The following is a 19,908-nucleotide window of genomic DNA, read 5'->3' on the forward strand; positions in this document are numbered from 1 at the left end:
TTCAACACCCAGGTGAGGCTAAATGCATCCTCCCCTCCAAAATTCCCTCCCCCCCCAAATATTAAGGATGGTTAATACTGAGCAAGCCATTCTAGAAACATAAATATGGATGAAATAAAAAAACAACAATCAACAAACCAAATCATAAACAAACATATTATACTCAAAATAGCAACTTATTCACAGCTCTAGGTAAAGACAACCATTTAGGCCAATACACTCTAGGTAAACTCATATTTCAATAATAAACTAAACAAATTTCAGATTTGTCCATTCCTGATTTTGCAAGAAGTTCATAATGCAGAAAAATGTCAGAAAAAGGCCATCTATATATTAGTGTCAAATGGCTTTGTTAATATCACCAAAGCTGAGCAAATGACTTTTTTTCACACTTTCTTGCTTTAGCACAGAAGATACCATTTAAGAATTGGGCCAACATACGTCTTTTGGAGGAGAAAGGTTTGAAAAAGGAAATCCTACCTTCTCAAGGTGTTTTGATGACTTCTGTGATGGCATACAATCCAGAATTTAATGTTTCCTAGGACTTACCTTCTCTCGCACTTGAACAGGTCAAAATTTGCTCCCCATTTGCTTACTGATGTTCTGCTGTTCCCTGTAGAGTGTATGGATGAGTTTTTCCTGTACGACGGGAAGTGTGTACAGGAATGCCCTTCACACTTCTACCCTGAAGACAAGCACTGCTTTCCCTGCCATGCTGACTGCAAGGACTGCAACGGGCCAAATTCTGATGACTGCACAGCGTGCACTTTTAGCTTGTTTGTCCTCTACAATGGCATGTGTTTTAAAGAGTGCCCTGAGGGGAGTTACTATGAAGAAGCCACCAAAGACTGCCAAGGTTGGCAACTGTTGTTTTCCCCAGAAGCGTATTGAGATACAAGTGGGTCTGTTTAAAGGTCACCTCCTAAGGGCCAGAGTTAACAGCTAATGTTGTTACCAGTGAGTTCAACTCTTGGAGTTGAAGAGGATAGCTAATGCAGAAAAATAATCTGGCTTATTGTAGAACAGCAAAAATTGAAGAAAGCAGAGAAGTAGCCAAGATACTTATGTTTATTATTCAGGGCAATCACTGTGGTAAAATGCTGAGAATGGCTGCAGAATTGCTGTTGCACTGTTGCAAAAGCAGTGTTGATGCAAAGCAAACATAAGGAACTACTTGCATAAGATTGAAAATTACTTCCCTCAGGTTTTTATCCTGAGATTACAGCTGCTCCTTCAAAAATTAAAGCTGTAATAACAGTCAGACAAATTCAGAAATGGTGAAATTCCCACTGTTTGTCCTTTTCAGCATGCAACAGGACATGCCAGACTTGTTCTTCTTCCACTGTCTGCCTAACTTGCAGAAAAGGATGGATATTGAACCATGACAGGCACTGTATGTTACCTGGATACTGCTCTCCCACTGAGTACTACCTTGAGGAAATTCAGACCTGCAAATCGTGCCACAAGAAATGCTTCCACTGTTCAGGACCTACTGAACACCAGTGTCTTAGCTGTGTAAATAACCAGTATCTTCTCAGTAAGTGTCTCTCTCCTGCCTCTAGATTTCATTCTACAATGAAAGCATGGAATAGACAAGTTTTTGTCACATTTACAAACCATTTGGGCTGCATCAACCAATTGAAATACTGTAAGGACATGACAAGTTGTTAAATTGTGCAGAGATAATTTCTTCAGCAGGGGTATGTGAGGCAGGGTTCACAGGACTAATGCAGGATTTCTAAATAGCAACAATCACCATGACTGAACGAACCTTGTATATTTAATTTACTTGGTATGTACGCTTCCTATTGTTTCCTACAAGGACTTTAAAAGCAGGCTATCCTTAGGTTTGTTGCTATTGCTGCTGCTGTTAATGTATCTATAAAAGGTGCACATTTTCATGTCGGCTTGTTTAATCCCTGCAGCAATCTGATGAGCAAAGGAATACTTTAACATCTGTTAAAAGGGATCACTAAGTCAGCATCTAGTGGGTAGCTAAGGGGCAAAATTACTTTTCTGACTTTGGAGCCGGGAGTAGGTTTAAGACTATACAGTCTCAGAAACAAACAGGAAAAAATTATAAAATCCCCACAATAGAACATTTCTTCTCTACATATTCTCCTAAAAGCAAACAAAAATTTAGGAAGGCATTGGGAGAAAAAATATTAAATAATCCTTTTGCAGGAAAGATCTAAAAAACAGTGTAAATTAAAAGTGAACCTAAGCTTTTTGAGTCTAATTCTAATGCAGAGTTTACATTCCTATATTTCTAAGACCTTGCATCAGACCTACATTTTTATCAACACACTCAGCTATTTTGCACTATTATAAATGGTAAAGTTGATGGACAAATGCAGATATACATACTAGAACTGAGATAAAAATGCAAAAAAACCTGAACATGAAAGTATCTTCCTTTGACCACTTGCAACCCAAGCATCAAAATTAGGAAGACAAATATGTAATAAGAACAAGCAACTTGTAATCTACTACTTTATTAGCTTTATGCACTTGCAGCTAATTACAACACTACTAACTTCTCATTCAGGATTCCTACTACAATGACTGAAAATTCACTGAAAAAAGTGGCACTTCTCTGGCTTTGCAACATTAAAGACATTTAACTCCATAACATAGAAGCCACAGACAAGGGTAAAGACTAATAAACAAATGTCATTAAACCTCAAATTACCATCAGATGCATCATCTACACTGAATGAAATTAGACTGATGCTTAGAGTGAAATCTAGCGAAAACAGCAATGCAGATAAAAAGCTGTCTTACTATTTTGATTATTCAAAGGAAATTACATCTGCTGTTCATTATTATGCTAGTTTATTTTTCAAAAAGATAAAGCTTGCCTGTTGTGAAGAGCTTGCTAATATGCATAAAACACAGAAATGAGGACTAATGAATTGACAATCAAAAAACAATTACTGTACCCCAATACTGGGTTTTCTTGTTCTGATACATTATCTGTCAGCACGTCCTGCTGATAGTTTGCTCTAGTACAGCTGCATACAATGTTTTATAGCAGCAAATACTGAATATGATGTGCTATTTTGCATTGTTGTCTCTGCAGACAGAACCTGTGTTGAAACATGCCCAGATGGATATTACGCTGACAGCACAGAGAGACAATGTTCTGCATGCCACAGCACCTGTGACACTTGCACTGGAAAACACAGCTCACAGTGCCTTTCCTGCAAACTGGGTTGGTACAGACAAGGAAAAGGATGTGTATCCCAATGTCCAGCAGGGTAAGGCCCAAGATCTTTTGCTAAGACCTGCATCACAGAGAGAACTTTGAGAAATTAGATCACTGCATCATTCCACATTAGTGTGAAATAGAACTGAGTTTTGTTTCCAGGAGAAAATCTCTTGTATTATCTCAGTCCTCTAATTCTACTGGGAAGGGAGGTGGAAAACCTCCCTTCAACACAGAAAACTCCAAAATTAGTGCCCAGATGGGAACTGCTTAGATGTGGTCTGGACATGCTCAGAGGATGCTCTTGACTAGTTCTATACAGAACAGTGCGAACCAGAACAAGTATACTAAGTTATACGTCAGTCAGCCTGAGCACAAGCAGAAGAGCTTCCAACCACCACTGTGGCCTCCACGTAAGAAGGAAAAGTTTGGATACAGTTATATTTTTTTTTGCATAGAGTTAATGCTTATAGTGAGTGATAACAAAAACAACCCTTAAAACAACTTTGAACTGAGCACTCATAATTCTAGAGAGAAGCTTTATCATTAATCCATTTAAGTTCAAAATGTGAATTCAGTGTTCTGGGAAATTCAGTTTTAGGAAACTCAAGTTTAGAATGTGAAACTATGATTTTTCTTTCAGGTCCATTTAATTTAAAACAAGAATTCAATGGATCACACTAGCTGTCTATCCCATTACTGGGATATGACCATATCTCATTAATGACCATATCTAATTACCATATCTCAGCAAAATCACACAAACTCTCCCTACTTCAATACTTTATATCTCAATTCAACCCAAATTTTAGAAATTTATGCTGTAAACTACACAGAGTCGTGCTTTGTAACTGAATTCCAATGGCCAAAGGGAATGAAATTAATTCTATTTTTACTGAGATTACAAATAGCTGTGTTCACTTTAGTATAATCTTTAAAAATTTATATAATCACAATAAAAAGCTAAGGATTAAACAAATGTTGGTGTCACTGCTGGCCTTTATGCAAAGCTATGCCTATCTGATCTATCCCAGGTATTTTGCACAAAATTCCACTGGATCATGCGAGAGATGCCACAAGAGTTGTAAGGAGTGTATGGGGACTCGAGCCACAGATTGTGTTTCCTGTAATACGCATTTTTACCTGTTGCACTCTACGAACGAATGTGTTAGCTCCTGTCCTCAGTACTACTATGGAAACAAGGACAACAATGTCTGTGAGAGATGCCACTCTTCCTGTTTAACTTGTGAAGGTAAAAGTATATGTTCTGCTTTGAGCAAAAATAGGGGTCACCAAAACACCTGAAATCTCAGCTCCATGATCTGGGAACACTTCACACAGATACTAACCACATATGAATTTACCATCAGCCAGGCCTATGACAAAAATGTTCATCATAAAAAAAGGTGCTTACAAAGATGGACCCCATTTTTCACATGAATATTAAGAATTACTGAAAAATACCTCACTCTTTGAGCTGACATACTGTGTGCTACTCCATAAAGCCAAGGAACTTAATTCCATCTACACTTCTTTGCAGCCTACAATGGGAAGAGTAAAGACCCATAAAACATATCTCCAGGTTAAAAGGTAAACAGAAATCAAAAGCACAGTGATGTTTGTTGCTTTAAATATAGTTATGTATTCCCCAATGTTAACTTTCAGAGACTGTCTATTTTGCTCTGTGGGACACCTGTGACAAGACACTGGTTTTTGTTTCTCAATTTTTCTAATTAAACCCTTCTGCAACAAAAAGCATTAATCCTCTTGGACCCATTTGGTGTCCTTTTTTTACCTGAACAACAGAAGATTATAGCTAATGGGTTCCATGCTGCAGCTTAGAAGACCACATCACATTGCAACACACAAACTGTTTTGGATACTGGATATACTGGAGAGTACAAATGGCTAATTGCAACATAACCATATATATGGAAATTACACTTAGAATGAAGCCACATTCAAGAATTTTTACAATGTAATTGTATAACATTATTAAAAGTAGCAGAAATATTTTGTTTGGATTTGTGACAAAAAAAGATAGGCATTTTAATTTACAAACCATCTCCTCTGTTTCTCACATTATTTGACATAAATACTGAGGGATAGAATTTCTATCATCATTACAAAGACAGAATTATAAAACAAGCCAGTCTGACAAGCATCTGCATTATTGATATATCAGCAAAGAGCATGGTGTCTCTTTGTCAAGAGCAGTAAGGAAAACCAGACATTGCACAGTAATATAGGAAGTTCTCTGTGTTATAGAAGGTTACAAACTTCAGCAGCTTAACATCTCCTAATGTCAGTTCCTTGCATTTTCATTTTCTTCCTTTCAGACAATGGCAGAAAATGTCTAGGTGCAGGGAAATGGATGGGATTATCTTGACCCTTAAGACAAACCCATCCTCTCAGTGTTTCACAGAACTACTGCATGCAGCATCTGTTTTTAAAAAGAGTCTCTGACACACAAGGTGCATATAGTGCTCCGGCTGTACCTAGTGAATAAAGTTTTTTTCTTATGCAACTAAGTAATTTATTTTCCTATTCAAACATAAATCTCTTAATTCATGGTTGTTTGAAAATAGTTAACAGGGCAAATAAGTGTGGATTTTGTGAAGGACAGAATTTGGAGAAGGTTCTCCAAAATTTTACTTCATGCTCCAATCTAATTTATTTTCATGAATATCAAAACACATAAAAAATAAATTTTGTTTGCGCATAAAGCCCCAGGACAAGGCACAAGCTTTTTCTAATACCAACCTCTTCATGTGGAACTCCTCACTAATGATTGTTGCCACTGACAAATATCCTTTTGCTTCATAGCAGTGGTCAGTATAATTTTTAAAGGAAGTTTAACCTAACATTTCCCGTTGTAATATTGTTGTTTTGTTTGCCTATCTAGGGAAGGGAGCATTCAGCTGCACATCTTGTGTATGGAGCTACAGTTTATTAAATGGAATGTGCAACTCAGACTGTTTTGTGGGTGAATACAAAGTCCAGGAGACACCAGGACAAAAGGTACATAATTGAAGGCTTTTTGTACACAATACAAACAACACATGGCTTTTCTCTGAGTTTTTAATGGTGCCTGTCTTTCAGCTTGCTTACTTTTTCCCTCTTTTGGCTAGGGAAGCCTTGTTTCTCTTTCTGAGATTATCTTACAGTCAACAAAGATATCGAAACTACATAACAAATCAGTTCTATTAATGATACAGTAGTTTTTTCTTCCAGTATAACTGAGAATTCCTCTTGGATTTTGATGACTTTCCTCTAAGAAATCCTTCTGCATTTTTGATTGATAGCTCTTCTAGCAGAAAGCTCAACTGGAAGGATAGGCTGACATTAACACAGCTGTATATCTAATTGAGCAGGATTAGGTTTGGATCTGTACCATAAGTCTGGGCACTCCACCTTCCAGATTTCCACACAATTGCCTTCTAAAGATATTTATTCAAGAATATAGCAGCAAGGCATGCCTAGGATGCTACAAACCCTGGAATTTCTGTCCTGGAGTATCTTCTTGACAGTCCTACTTCACAGCATTGAATCAGAAAAAACGGCCTTACTTGAGGCTGGGACCACAGAGGTGTGCAGGTCTTTGCAAAAGCTTTGACTCTAAGAAATTATGAACAGCTATGATCCTGCAATCTTGCACAAGTTCTTTCATCCAGATAAACAGCCTTGCAATCCTAACTCCAAGTTTGGGGAAAGTTTATTGGAGTTTCCAGATGTTCACAGTGAACATGTACCATGTCCAGGAACTGTGAACATTGCAAACACTCTAACCACTGACTTCAGAGCATTCTGCAAGGCAGATGTGATCACAGTGACTTCTGCTAGTCTCTGTAAATAGAGGTTCCCAGAAGCCTGAACTTTAGGAATACTATTTGAATCTAAGCCATTTCCATAGGAAAAAAAAGAAAAAAAAAAAAAAAAGCCACACAATCTAGGAGAAATCTATTTTGCTAAAAAATTTCCAACCACTTTTATTCCTTACTTCTGTTTCTTCCCTGAGTATAGAGAAAATTCATACTCTCAGCTTTTTCCCAGAATACTTCATACTGCTTCTTCCATGTCAGTTACTTTTCTGGCCCAAAAACCTTAAAAGCATGCGTAAATTCTAACATCCGGCCTACCTAGGTGAGATCTCTAAGCTCTTACAACACTTCACATCCTACATCCTATAAGCCGATCACTGAGAAGTCAGAAAATAGGAAATTTTTTAATTTGGTATTGTATTTTCTCATTGACACTCATGGTGCCCAGAGATACAACCACGATGGTGAATGACAGGACAGAACTGCCAGGTCAGGTCCAAATCACACAAAATGTGTTCTGTGTTTGAAGGAGAACAAACTCAAGTGTGAGAGATGCGACAGCTCATGCACTGAGTGCAAGGGACCTGGTCCTCTCAACTGCACAGTCTGTCCAGCCAGCATGCAGCTCTTCCTGGAGGAAAGCCGCTGCCTGCCCTGCTGCAGCAACATTGACCCAGCAGAAACCCCAGAGTGCTGTGACTGCAGCGAGACACAAGGTAGGACCATGCTGAAGAGCAGAAATAGTGCTAAGTGTTATATGGTTGATTATGCTGACATTATGCTGCCCGAAAACTGGAGCAAAAATGTGCTATTGATAAACAGTGTGCTTCTACTGCTTCATCAAAAACAGGGGAGGTTATACTCAAATAACAACCATTATGTTTGGTGCTGGAGATGGCAACTTCTCACGCTCAGAGCTACTATGATAAATGGCCTGGCATTTCATAAACTGACTGGTTTATAAATTAGCTCACTTCAATGAAGAGACATCTGAATCATTGCATTTGTGTGCATGCTAGCTTTTCTGCTTCTTTCTCATTATTTCAAATCAAATAATGAATAACAAATATCCCAACAACCTTACTGACATCCTTGCTGCATAAGAACAACAAAAATACCATTGTGGTACCAGAAAAGCTAGGTATTTTTTTGACTGCTATTACTGCGCCAGACACACTGTACTAGACTTTTAACACACACACACACACACACACACACACACACACACACACACACACACACACAAATGCAAGCTCATTTCACCCTTTTTTTTTTGTTGTTCTTTTGTTTTTAATTGCTGTTGTAGATGACTGCATATTACAGACAACTCTACCCCCTGAGCAAAAAAGCAAAACTATTTTCTTTGTTATCACTTGCATTTTGCTTCTGCTTGTCATCGGAGCCATTGTATTCATCTGGAGAAAGGCACAAACAAAAACCCAGCCTGCCAATAAAGGACGGTATGAGAAACTGACAAATCACTCCAAAACCTCTCCTTCCTCTGTGAGCAACTACCACAAGAATCCCAGCTACCATGAGGATCAAGTGATTGAATACAGAGATAGAGATTATGAAGATGATGATGATGAAGATGACATTGTATACATGGGCAAGGATGGCACAATTTATCATAAATTTAAATATGGACTTTTGGAGGATGATGAGGAAGATGAGCTAGAATATGATGATGAAAGTTACTCATTTAGATAACTTTTTACTAGTTCACTAACAGTAAATTAGTCCTATAAATTCCTATGAAATTATAGCTATTTAGTCAATATGTTTAGTTACTTGACTCACCTCCAATTATTTGCTATTAATTATTGTGAAAGAAGAATATTTCTAGAAATATTTCTAGAAATTCTTTTCTTCTAAACAAATATTTTATAGGCTTTTAAGTAGCACTCCGGATATAATCTGGTTAAGAGACCAAGTTTCTACGCATTTGTGTGGAGAATAATCTTTTCCCAATATGTATTTGTGTAACTAACACAAACTTTTCTTCAGACCTTTTTGGAGAACCCTGCCAATCACTACTAGAAATGTGGTAAGCAAGATGGGTGCATCTGCTTCATGAATGCCACAGGGAGAGGGTGCCAGCAGCTCACTAATTTGTGATTAGAGTTACTTGACAATCCATAATAGAATAGGCAACTTGAAGGAATTTAGTTAGATTTTCTTCATAATCACCTGGTGTTCTCTAAAGCAAAAATGTTGCACTTCATAATCTTTACAGTGTATTTCCTTTGAATTTGTGTATCCATGACATGATATTTTAAGATTTAGGATTCTAACTACTTCTCATAACTATATCTTAATCACAGTTTGTACTAAATAGAACAAAAATATTTTATATATCAGCCTCTGAACAATCTTTACTGCAGTGTTTGTCAAAAAATCTTGCATTTTACAGATTAATTTCTCGGTATACAACTAAGGGCAATATTGTCTACAAGCATGTAGACAATATGGCCCTTTGCATGGCACAAACACACATCAATCCTGCACCATGAGCAGGTGGTGATTATATTGTAAATGGCTCAGGATGCTCCGACAATGGCAAAGGGGATATTTGCACTTTTCTGGTAATTTTTATTACTATTACACAAATAAAAATTTTTAATTCTACAGAAAAAGTATGGCCGTTTGTTGTGAAGAATAAATTTTTTAACCATCTTATATATGCTGTTATTCACTACATTTCATTAAATCTCAGAGTTTCTCTAGGTTTCCAGTAAGGATCTACTCTAAAAACAATAATGGTGCATATATATATATATATATATATATATATATATATATATATATTTTTACTGTTACAAGGAATTGTGTAATTGTGTAAAAATAGCAGCTTTTCATGGCTCAATGCCTCAGTGGAATTTTCAGTATTACATAAGCCTAAAGACCTCAGGATAGTTCCATCTGTAAGATTAAAGATGTTTTATGGAGAGATTTATTGCTTCCAATTTTAATTTTACCTTCTAGTCATCGCACCTGCAGTCAGAAAGAGGAATTAAAGGCAACATGACTTCACAAAAGCTGAAACAAGTACCAATGTTTGGTGTGCTTTGACACACTTCCTCACATTTCAAATGCTTATTCCTAGCCTAAGCAATCTGAAACCAGAATGATAATGTCCATTTTGTTTATGGGCTCACAGGTTATGAGATTATATTATCATGAAATGGCCAGATGACCCTGGCAGGGGCAACAAATTATTGGAACCATGGTGTCATAGTCAGGACTGGTTACTCAGCCCTTTTGCCCGGGTTTCCTGGGGGCAATGCAGCCCATCTGACAAAAGCAGGGAAAATGCATCATTGGTCAGAGACTTGCCAGACTCCTGAAGAGGGCTTTAAGTTAGATTTGCTGAGGAAGGGTGTCTTCCCATCCATCCCAATCCAGCCAGTCAAATATCAACACCTAAAATGGATGCCAGAACAGCATCAACATCTTCTGTAAAAGAGATTTTTGAATATTTTTGAAAGTGTTAAGTTTGAAAATAGTACTCAAAGAGACACAAATTTAGGAACTTGTATCCCTTTACACTTTACAACTAGGAATCCCTGATAAGAGTCTACAAGGAGACCAAGCAAGCAAAAGCACAATGAAATAATTCTAGTCTTGCCTCTAAAGAAACTTTGTGGAAAACTGGTAGAACCAAGGAAGGCTGTAAAAAAAAAAAAAAGGTACAAAGAACACAACAATCTAAGTTCCTTACACTTTTTCCTGAAATAAAGGCATCCAATTATTTTTTAATCTTTTCTAGTCCTTGTTACCATTCATCACCATTTCCCAGCTCTGGCTCCCATTGTCACAGACATTTATAATAAGTTCTAGTCTCCTGGAAAACAAAAATATTTCCAATTATTCCTCAAGACTAACAGATACTAAAACTTTTCTAAATCCCACACTAGCAAGTACAGCCTTCTGTTTAAATAATTTCTCTTTCATCTTTCTACTTTATGTTTTTGGAGGATACATATTCCATATTACAATCAGACTGCAAGCCATGTGACACAGCAGAAGAATGATTTTATGTGGTCTCTCAAACAATAACAAGCTCTGCTCTGTGAGCTGGCCCATTCCTGGAGTTTTCTAAATTTTCAAGAAACCTGTCCCCATGCACTGGACGTCTCTGGACACTCTGTGGCACAAGATGTGGTTCCAAGGCCTTTTCCCTATTTGTTCCTTCATTTCAGAGAGCATCACAAATGGCACTTTTCTATACCTAACATTAATGAGTCTTAAAGCTCATCTCTTCAAGGAAAGCACTGTTCACAGAACTGACAAAATACAATTTCCCCCACATTTTAAACATTCAATCATTAAAAAGCACAAAACACATTCAGTTCACCAAATCTTATTTTACTCCATTTTGGACAATGTGCTGCATTCTGTCCAGGCCTCTGGAAAGTGAGAAAATCTCTTTATTCTTTTTTCTCTTCAGCAAATTTTCACATGGATATAAATACTTCCTCTACTTATGCAGACCATTCATTTTGTTTAAGTAATTTCAACCACACCTGAACTAATTTTACTAAGAATTATAATGGCATGTGCTACATGGTTTCAAGATTTTTTAACTCTTTGTGGGAAGTTGCTCATGAAATGAGTGTGGGGCCATCAGAAAACACGTCTCATTTTTATGTTTATTTTTATTGGCTTACTGCTATTACTGAGCATTAATAACAGATTCCAGAAAATATTTTATGTATTAAGTATACATTCTTAACTGGTACTATAGCAGCAATGATGGTGACAAATAATTAGCAAGCCTAGCTGCTCTAATTACATATTCCCGTAAATGAAAGAGTTGTTACCTAAATCTTACCTTTTTCCAAAACTACTTTTTTTTTGGTCAGGTCACTGGAAAAATGGGAAACAGTAATTTTCTTCCTGCAAGCTTCAATTGTGTCTCCTCTGTGTACATTTTAGGTTTCAATTCTCCACTCACTGATGTGCATTAAAGCATTTATTTGCAGAATCTAACTATATTCAAGCAATTTTTATTTTATCTTATGCAAATCACCCTATCATTTTTCAGAGAACTGCTCTACTCATAGGTTTGGCAAGAAGGGCTTTTTTGGGGGTTTTTTTGGGGTTTTTTTTGGTTTGGTTTTTTTGTTTTGTTTTGTTTTGTTTTGTTTTGTTTTTTAATTTATGATGATGACTAGAGAGAAGCAAGAGATCAGCAGGCAGACCTTGAAAATGTGGGGAATCAATCACATGTAATACAGGAATGCTGATATAGTTAAGTACTTGAATAAACTAAATCTATGTTCAGACGCGTACTGGTTATCCACTTTTTGATGAATGTCTATTCAATTTAGACTTAAAATACATATAGGGAATTTCACTGTAACTGGTACTTTACTAAATTTTGCAATCCTTGTTTTTCCTTATAAATTGAAGTTCCTATTGAGTTTGAATGCTTAAAATCTGTACTTTTGCAATCAGGTAAATATTACATACACACAACTAGCATTTTCACACTATCCTTTCTATATACACTTACTTACAGAATAATAACATCTAAAACTCTAGTTTTGTTGTGCTGGCTAGTTATATAAAATACTCCTGGCTTTCTGACACAAAGCAGTAACAGTTCAGTTATCTTTACTTTCAATAGGGTACATATGAAAATAATTCTAACATTTGAAATACAGCATAATATTACAAATGCATAATGTTTTTATTTTCTCATTCAAATGAAATCCAGGTTGTCTGTATCTACTTACCAAGCCACTTTTCAATTGCATTCTCATACTTTTTTTGGTCCTTTAACCAGTCTTGATGCCATCTAAGGTTTGCGATAACACTTGAGTAATTGTGACCCAAACTTTGTTTCCAACTGATAAACTGTTGTTTGTTATACTCCTGAACAGAAGAAGAAACCTTTGGATAGTTTACTATAGAGCGAAGTATTTTGTCCAAAGAATGTACAGTTACTGGGAATTTTATGGCAAGATTTGTAAGCTCATCTGGATCAGCAGTAAGGTCTGTAACATAAAAAAAGGTCAGTTAAGATTCAATTTGCACCAAAGTAAATTAACAAGTCAGTCAAGACATAAAAGTAGCATACCAAAGAGTTGGGGCAGTACTGAAGAGCCATCTGAGTATGTGATGTATTTCCACTTGCCAATTCTCAGCATATACACAGAGGAATTCACATTGCATCCATGGAACTCACTCAGCACCCATGAGGGCCGAGGTCCTGTGGGTGACACTTTGTTCTCAGCCTTTTCACGTAGCAGCGGTATAAGAGAATATCCACTGAGGTTCTGAGGGACAGGAATTCTTGCTATATCTAAGGAAATATACATAAAATCAAAATGTTATTGCAGTTTTGATGACTAAAAAAGTCTAACACAATGTCTGAATGTTGACAATAAAATGTGCTCTCCTAATTATTATCCCAAAATACACAATAAAAAATACCTTAAGGAATTTCCCAAGGCAAGCTGCCCAGCATCTTGAGCAAATATATCACTTATGTGTAACTTAAACAGAGATTTGTGAAAAGGGATCACAATAGTCTCCTTTGACGGATGGTACTGTTTTATTCCTTAATCATGGTTGCAAACATTTCTCTTTTGCTCTGACTATATCAGGCAGAAGAAAAAGAATAATAGAGCATGAAAGGACCCTAAGAGCTCCATATCCAACATGTTGTAACCATTTATTTCTTGAACAATAATGGTACTGTAGCATTCTTCATTAGTGAATAATGAAATGCCTCATAAAAGGTGGCCATTATTATCACCTGTAACTGGTGGGGACATTTGAGGAGCTTGCTTCTCTGGCTGGATTGGAGACAAAGATGGTATTTGAGATGGTATTAACATAGTGCATGTATGGAAAACACTGGATAACTCCATAGCTTACCAGATGGACACTAGAAGATGCTGTAATATAAGTTCCTCAGCAGTAACTTATACCACAAGTTTCTCTAGCTCCCAAAGATCAGGTTAAAAGACTGCAAAGGTTTTTCAGAAACATTCTGAAAAGCATAGCAAGAATCCCAAGCATGTCCTAAAACCATGTATGACTACTTTTATTTTTAATCACCCCACTATACATTGTTTATAGTAATCCAAAATTCAAAACTCGCCACTGCACAGGGCACCATGGTAGTATTTAATCTGTTCTACGCTGAGTGGTATACTCTGTGCATATAAATTGCTCATAGGTGAATCTTTCCTTCATCAGCACATGTCTTCCTTTTTGTCCTCTGCTCAGCCAGCATCTGACAAAGTACTAGGAAGATCAGTGTAAACCCAGCAGGCACCTTCTGGGCATGCATGGGCAAAAAAATCTGAACAAATACATACTACATTCCAAGAAATGAAAAAGGGATATAGGCTCTTCTGTCATCCTAAACCAGTAACGCTATTACTTGCAGTAACTGGATTCTCTATGTGCAAAGAATGTTCCAGCCACCTTCAGCAGCTCAAATAAAAGCTCTGCTTTTCCAATAGAGAGCCAAAGCTACCTCCATACAGACCAACAAAGCTAGTGCTGCCTGGAAATTATGCTATGTCCTGTTACAAAGGGCAAGAGCTGTTGCACTTCCAAATGTACATTCGTAGCAAACAGATTCTGCTGGAATCAATCATTTGCAATCATTTGCACTTTATTCCTAAAGTCAGTGCAGGAGGCAGTCTTGACCAAAGCATTTGTATGGCATCTTAAGAGAGATTATTTCCTTGTGACAACACAAAGCAAAGCAATTAAATTTGTCACAAAAATAGACTCGAAATCTCACTAGTCAGCAGCAGCACGCAGACTGAGAAATAAAACATGATAGAGATGGCTCTTCAAGTGTTCATTTTTGTCACACATGCCTTTTTGACATTCAAAGTACAGAGAAAGGGAACTGCCAGAACAGAAGGAATGAATTATGCAAACAAAGTTCTGGGGGAAAAAAGCCCAAACAAAAAAAAACCCAGGAGGAAAAGACAGAAGGATGTTAAACCATCTGACCAGTTATGTCTCTTAGGGAAAAGAGAGAAAGAAATAAAAGAAGAGATTTTTAACTCTTTATATAGGCTACCATAACTTGTATAATAAGATTCATATCTAGTACAGATAGATATACATAACAATTTGATGTCAAAATTTGGGAGAAAGCCACTCAGATTTTATATCCTATTTTTCAATGGATAACTGTTCAAAAGTTTTGAGAAGTCACACACAGATAAATAACTTCTGTTTACTTTTTATAAAATCAACTTAAAACAATATAGAAGTGGGGTTTTCACTGACATTTACTGCTAGAAGTACAGTTTTATTCACTCATGTTCTCCAGGCAATTGCAGTGTACATGTGATGCCTCTTAAAGAGCAAGCCTTCCAGACTGGTTTGAAAAGAACTTTTTTTTTTTTCTGATTAGAAGCCTAAAAGATCACAGATAAAGCCTCAAAAGATAACTTTACCTTATGTTTAATTCCAGTCAGCATTGTCTCTTGCATGATTTATCACAGATAACTGTTCAAAAATTCCCTCTTAAAAGTGATTTCCATCTAAGTAATTTAAGTTTAATTCTTTTTGTTTGATTCTCTGTCCAATACTGAGTATTTTCATATCTCATAAGGTAAGAATGGATATCCATTATCACATCTTTTTACATGTGCCCAGATCATTTGTACATATACAAAGTTTCACCACATTTCTTCCACATGACCCTTCATAAAAGACATTACTTTGCTCAGTAAATGAACCTGTCCTCCTCCTTTCAGGTTTAATCTCATCTCTGAATGCACTTACACTGTAATTTCAACAGTAAACTGTTGGGTATGAAGGCTAGTAAGGATTATTCATATATAAAATGAGTTGTATTCCTTTTTTTTTTGCTAACAAATAATCCTATATATAATCAGTCAGTGTAATTATGTAGATAAAAGTTACAGTAATAAGGAAGACAATCAGTTTCTTTATTTTATTTTTTTCATCCATTTTTTACTCTTTTCTGTTTAGTCCATGTCCATGTCCATATATATGGTCCACATATTAATTATCTCCTGTTGTGTTACTATCTTGCCTCAAAGTTGAGACATCATTCTGACTATTATGATACAAATGCAGAATAGTAATGGTAACAGGGAAAAAAATTGTCACCTGAAATTTAACTCACCAAGCATAGTAGGGTAGATATCCACAAGCGATACTACATTTGGTATTTGGTGCTGTTCTCTTAAACCTGGCCCCATAACTAAAAGAGGAACATGGGAACTTCCCTCATACATGCTCATTTTATAGAACTGACGGTGTTCCATAGCAAGTTCTCCATGATCTGCAGTGAATATAACGATTGTTTTTCCAAGAAGCCCAGTATTTTGCAGAGCTGAAATAATCTCACCTGCAACAACAAAAAGATACTAAAAAGAGTGCATTCAAAATATTTCTTCCAAGATCTGTACTTGCAAAGCTTCATGCAAATTTCAAGGAACCCTCCTAGTTCAGTGGAGGAAAGTTCTCTTTTGTTTCACATACATTTGTGCAATGAAAACACAACATATACTCCTATACTTTTATATGTACGTTTGTGCAACAAAGATAGGACCAAGATCAATTAAGCTGGTAGTTAAGCAAACCACTTAGGCATCTTAAATATTAAAACTTTAGGATGATTCATGCCTAAACCTACTAGTTTAAAAATGTTATAAAATTACAACTGCAGTGCAGTTACTTTGAAATCCCTTATTTCCTAGATCTGTAAGGCTTCCATTGGTCTCTTTTAATTCATAAAATGAGGAGGAGCAATTCTGTGTCTTTTAATTCACTTTACAAATCTATTATGCTGTCCTAGTTTAGGCCATATGCCTAAAAGATTAGTTTATTTGATAATGAATTTCATACTAGTATGCAAACAAATTCTTCTTCATTCATGTTCACTTTTCAAATCAAAAAATAAAATGCTGTAAATTAAGACCAACTTGTATTATAAATTATTTAGCTGTAGACATTCCTGCAAACTGAAAAATTTTGAATGTACAATTAATTATTTCTTCATAACTTTCAACAATATGCTTCTAAGGGACACTCCAAATGTAACCTTATTCTTCAGTCAATGTGTAACAGCCGTTATGCAGTTTACACATTTGAAATCAGCCTCTAAGGAAAACTACTTATACCCTAAAATGTACCTTTCTTCCAGCTCAGCTTTTACAGTCTGTCCCCTACACAAAAATATCTCCATTATTTCAGTTAGCACTTAATCAAAGAGACTTAAGTTCCTCGTGTACATGGGTGTCCTGGGTACAGAGGAAAAGAAGGGTGGAGTTTCCAGCACTATTTAATAACATACTACCTATGTCATGGAGGGAGTATATTTTTCAGCATGAGATCCTGAGGTATGCTGAAGTTGATTCAGTTTTATCTCGATGGTGGAAAGGTGTGAACTGTTCCATTAACTGTTGCTGAAGTCAAGGGAGGCTGTTAACTGTTTCTAGAACCCTGACAAGCTGTAACTATTCCTGGAGCAGCAGGAAGATGAGACAAGCTGCTGCCACCACCACAGCTGCTACTGCTTCTGCCACTGCTGCCACTGTCAGGGCCAGCCCTTTCAGCAGCTGGACCTTTTATTTGGATTAATTAGCTCTCCAGGCTTAATTTTGTCCCTGTTTCCCATTGTTTCCAGGCTGGAGGAAGGATAATAAACTGCAGAAACTTTTTTGCCTCATTGCTTTTGTTTTTCTGAGCTGCATGGTCCAGTGTGGAGGGGATGGAGATGACAGGTGCCATCTTGCCTTTGTCTGGGAAAACCCCACTAGGTACTCTCTTTCGGGGTGTGTTTGCTTTTTTGTTGGTGAACACCCTTCCTGTGGGTAGATCACTCTCCCTTTGTGTCATCTTTTATCTATATTGTTATGTTTATTGCAAGTTTCTCAGTAAAATTGATGTTCCCACTTCTGGTCTCTCCTAGTACTTCCTGTGCTGTCAAAAGGGGATGGAGGAGGAGGGGCAGCTTCCATGGGGTAATTTTCCCATTGCATTTTAAACCATTGCAATGGGTAATGCCATAATTTGCTGCAGTCCCTGGTTTTCTACAGAGCTTCTGACTGCTGGCTGTGATTACTTTTCAGAGTCTCTCAATTCACCTAAAAGGCTATCCTGTCATTTATCACATAGATTGAAAAAGCAACTTCCACAGCTTACTCTCAGATGTGAATTGTGGTGGTTTGTTTTCTATCTTTTTCCCCAAAAGATCAGCCCTAGCAGCACTTTCTTTTAAAAAAATCAGAACTAGAAAACCCACTGTGTAGTAAGACATTACCTACCCAGCATGGCATCTGTCTCTGCACACATAGCATAATAAAATGCTCTAATATTTCTCACTTCTTCCATTGTAAACTCTCCAGTGCAATTCTTCGTGTACGATGAGTAATAATCTACTGGATGCATCTCTGAAAGAGAAGACCACTTGGGTATTTTAATAGCTTCATAATTTACCTAAAAAAATAAGAGGAAATTATCATTACTTTAGCAACTGAATTAATCGAGTGTTTTAACAGAGATTTAATTTAAGAAATTATAGCATAAATTCACAGTTCTCCATTTATGACCCGGGAAACACTAGCTGCTTATTTGTTACACCATGCAGCTCCCTCCTCCCTATGTCCCCACAGTTTCCAAAAGTAAAGTGTTTTTTAAAAACTTTTGAAAATCAACAAGAAACTAAGTCTTGGAGCCACAAATATGTGCTTCACCAACTGCTGTATATTTTTAAGAGAGGTATCACAGAACACTCTTCTGAAGTAGTGAAGTAGTCTTCATAAAGTAGGTACAGAATATTGGCATAGAGTCTTCATAACTGTAGAGTAACTGAAAAATTTTGAATTTTTCATGGATCTAAAAGATTGGGTGCTATGTGGGACTAGAGATCATGGAAAACCATGTAGTCTGGGAAAGCCTCCAAGACAGTGATGACAAATCTTAGCATTTTGATAAAATTAATTGACTACATTAATCCAATTTTCTAATACTTTCTACATGTTTCTACATATGCCAATTCATTTAGCTATAAAGAAATGGAAGATCAGTATGAAACCAAAAAGCCAATCTATTTGTATATTCAAACTATGCATAGTCACAGATATTGTCTGCTTCAGTACTAGCTTTAGAGTCTTGAAATTTGACATACACATTTAGCCTTGGCTGTTATACTTGCAAATATTCCCTTAAATAAAAAGGAACTTGAGGCAATTAAATAAATAAATAAAAGGGAACTTGAGGCAATTTCCTCTTGTACTTCCACTTGTTACTTGGAGGAAAAGTCTGATAAAACAAGTTGATAAAACTACAAGGGTTCCAAGTGCCCATAGAAGTAACACCTGGCTTTGTAATAGTCAAATAGACACAAAAAATGTAGGTTTCCTCAGGATCTATAGAAAACGCACTACTAGAAAAAAAATCACAAAGATAAAATAATAATGCTTCAGTCATTTTCTTATTGCACAAAGTTCTTAGCTACATTTTGGAGTTATATTTTGGACTTTGCAAATGGTATTGATTAGCTGTTTAAGGTAAGAGAGCAAAAAGTGTCCTCCATCCGTGATTCTTTTCTACAGGACTTCAGCCTAGTTTTAAGTATTCATAAAGCCACAATCCCTTTTCTGCTTATGGTAATGTCCTGGGTAACCCAAAATGTTACTGCATTCCATATCTATCTGTGCTGTAAGATTGCTACTGTGTTGTAGAGTTGTGTTTGCACTGTATATCCCCTCATGGTGTGTCCCTCCATATCCCCTCTTTGTATCTGTTTGGTTCATCCCAGCTTTCCCATCAGTACCTGCATGTCCATCAAACCCCAACCCATCCCCCTGTCTCCCCTCAGGTGATGTGTCCATCACCTGGTGACCACTCCCCTTTGTCCAG

The 19,908-nt window shown here is 36.7% G+C and overlaps 2 protein-coding genes across 8 annotated transcripts in view; one reads left to right on the forward strand and one right to left on the reverse strand.

Moving 5' to 3' along the window:
• PCSK5 (proprotein convertase subtilisin/kexin type 5) overlaps nucleotides 1–9,708 on the forward strand; it is a 229,367-nt gene extending 219,659 nt beyond the window's left edge. For all 4 annotated transcript variants that reach the window (XM_030258053.4, XM_072922008.1, XM_072922006.1 and 1 more), the window contains exons 31-37: nucleotides 620–856; nucleotides 1,307–1,537; nucleotides 3,083–3,260; nucleotides 4,243–4,460; nucleotides 6,114–6,229; nucleotides 7,559–7,745; nucleotides 8,336–9,708. In XM_030258053.4, coding sequence (XP_030113913.2) covers nucleotides 620–856; nucleotides 1,307–1,537; nucleotides 3,083–3,260; nucleotides 4,243–4,460; nucleotides 6,114–6,229; nucleotides 7,559–7,745; nucleotides 8,336–8,739 — 1,571 coding nt within the window. In that variant the 3' untranslated portion in view covers nucleotides 8,740–9,708. The remainder of the gene's footprint in view (nucleotides 1–619; nucleotides 857–1,306; nucleotides 1,538–3,082; nucleotides 3,261–4,242; nucleotides 4,461–6,113; nucleotides 6,230–7,558; nucleotides 7,746–8,335) is intronic.
• ARSK (arylsulfatase family member K) overlaps nucleotides 1–19,908 on the reverse strand; it is a 34,193-nt gene that overhangs the window by 2,226 nt on the left and 12,059 nt on the right. For 2 of the 4 annotated variants that reach the window (XM_030258055.4, XM_030258054.4), the window contains 4 exons: nucleotides 18,312–18,483; nucleotides 16,166–16,390; nucleotides 13,115–13,339; nucleotides 12,771–13,031 (listed from right to left, as the gene is read on the reverse strand). In XM_030258055.4, coding sequence (XP_030113915.4) covers nucleotides 12,771–13,031; nucleotides 13,115–13,339; nucleotides 16,166–16,390; nucleotides 18,312–18,483 — 883 coding nt within the window. Of the gene's footprint in view, nucleotides 1–142; nucleotides 4,750–9,836; nucleotides 10,874–12,770; nucleotides 13,032–13,114; nucleotides 13,340–16,165; nucleotides 16,391–18,311; nucleotides 18,484–19,908 lie in introns of those variants that run through there. The other 2 variants (XM_072922012.1, XM_072922013.1) reach the window with 2 other exon arrangements.

The sequence above is a fragment of the Taeniopygia guttata genome, chromosome Z, assembly GCF_048771995.1.
Source record: "Taeniopygia guttata chromosome Z, bTaeGut7.mat, whole genome shotgun sequence".
Classification (NCBI taxonomy): domain Eukaryota; kingdom Metazoa; phylum Chordata; class Aves; order Passeriformes; family Estrildidae; genus Taeniopygia; species Taeniopygia guttata.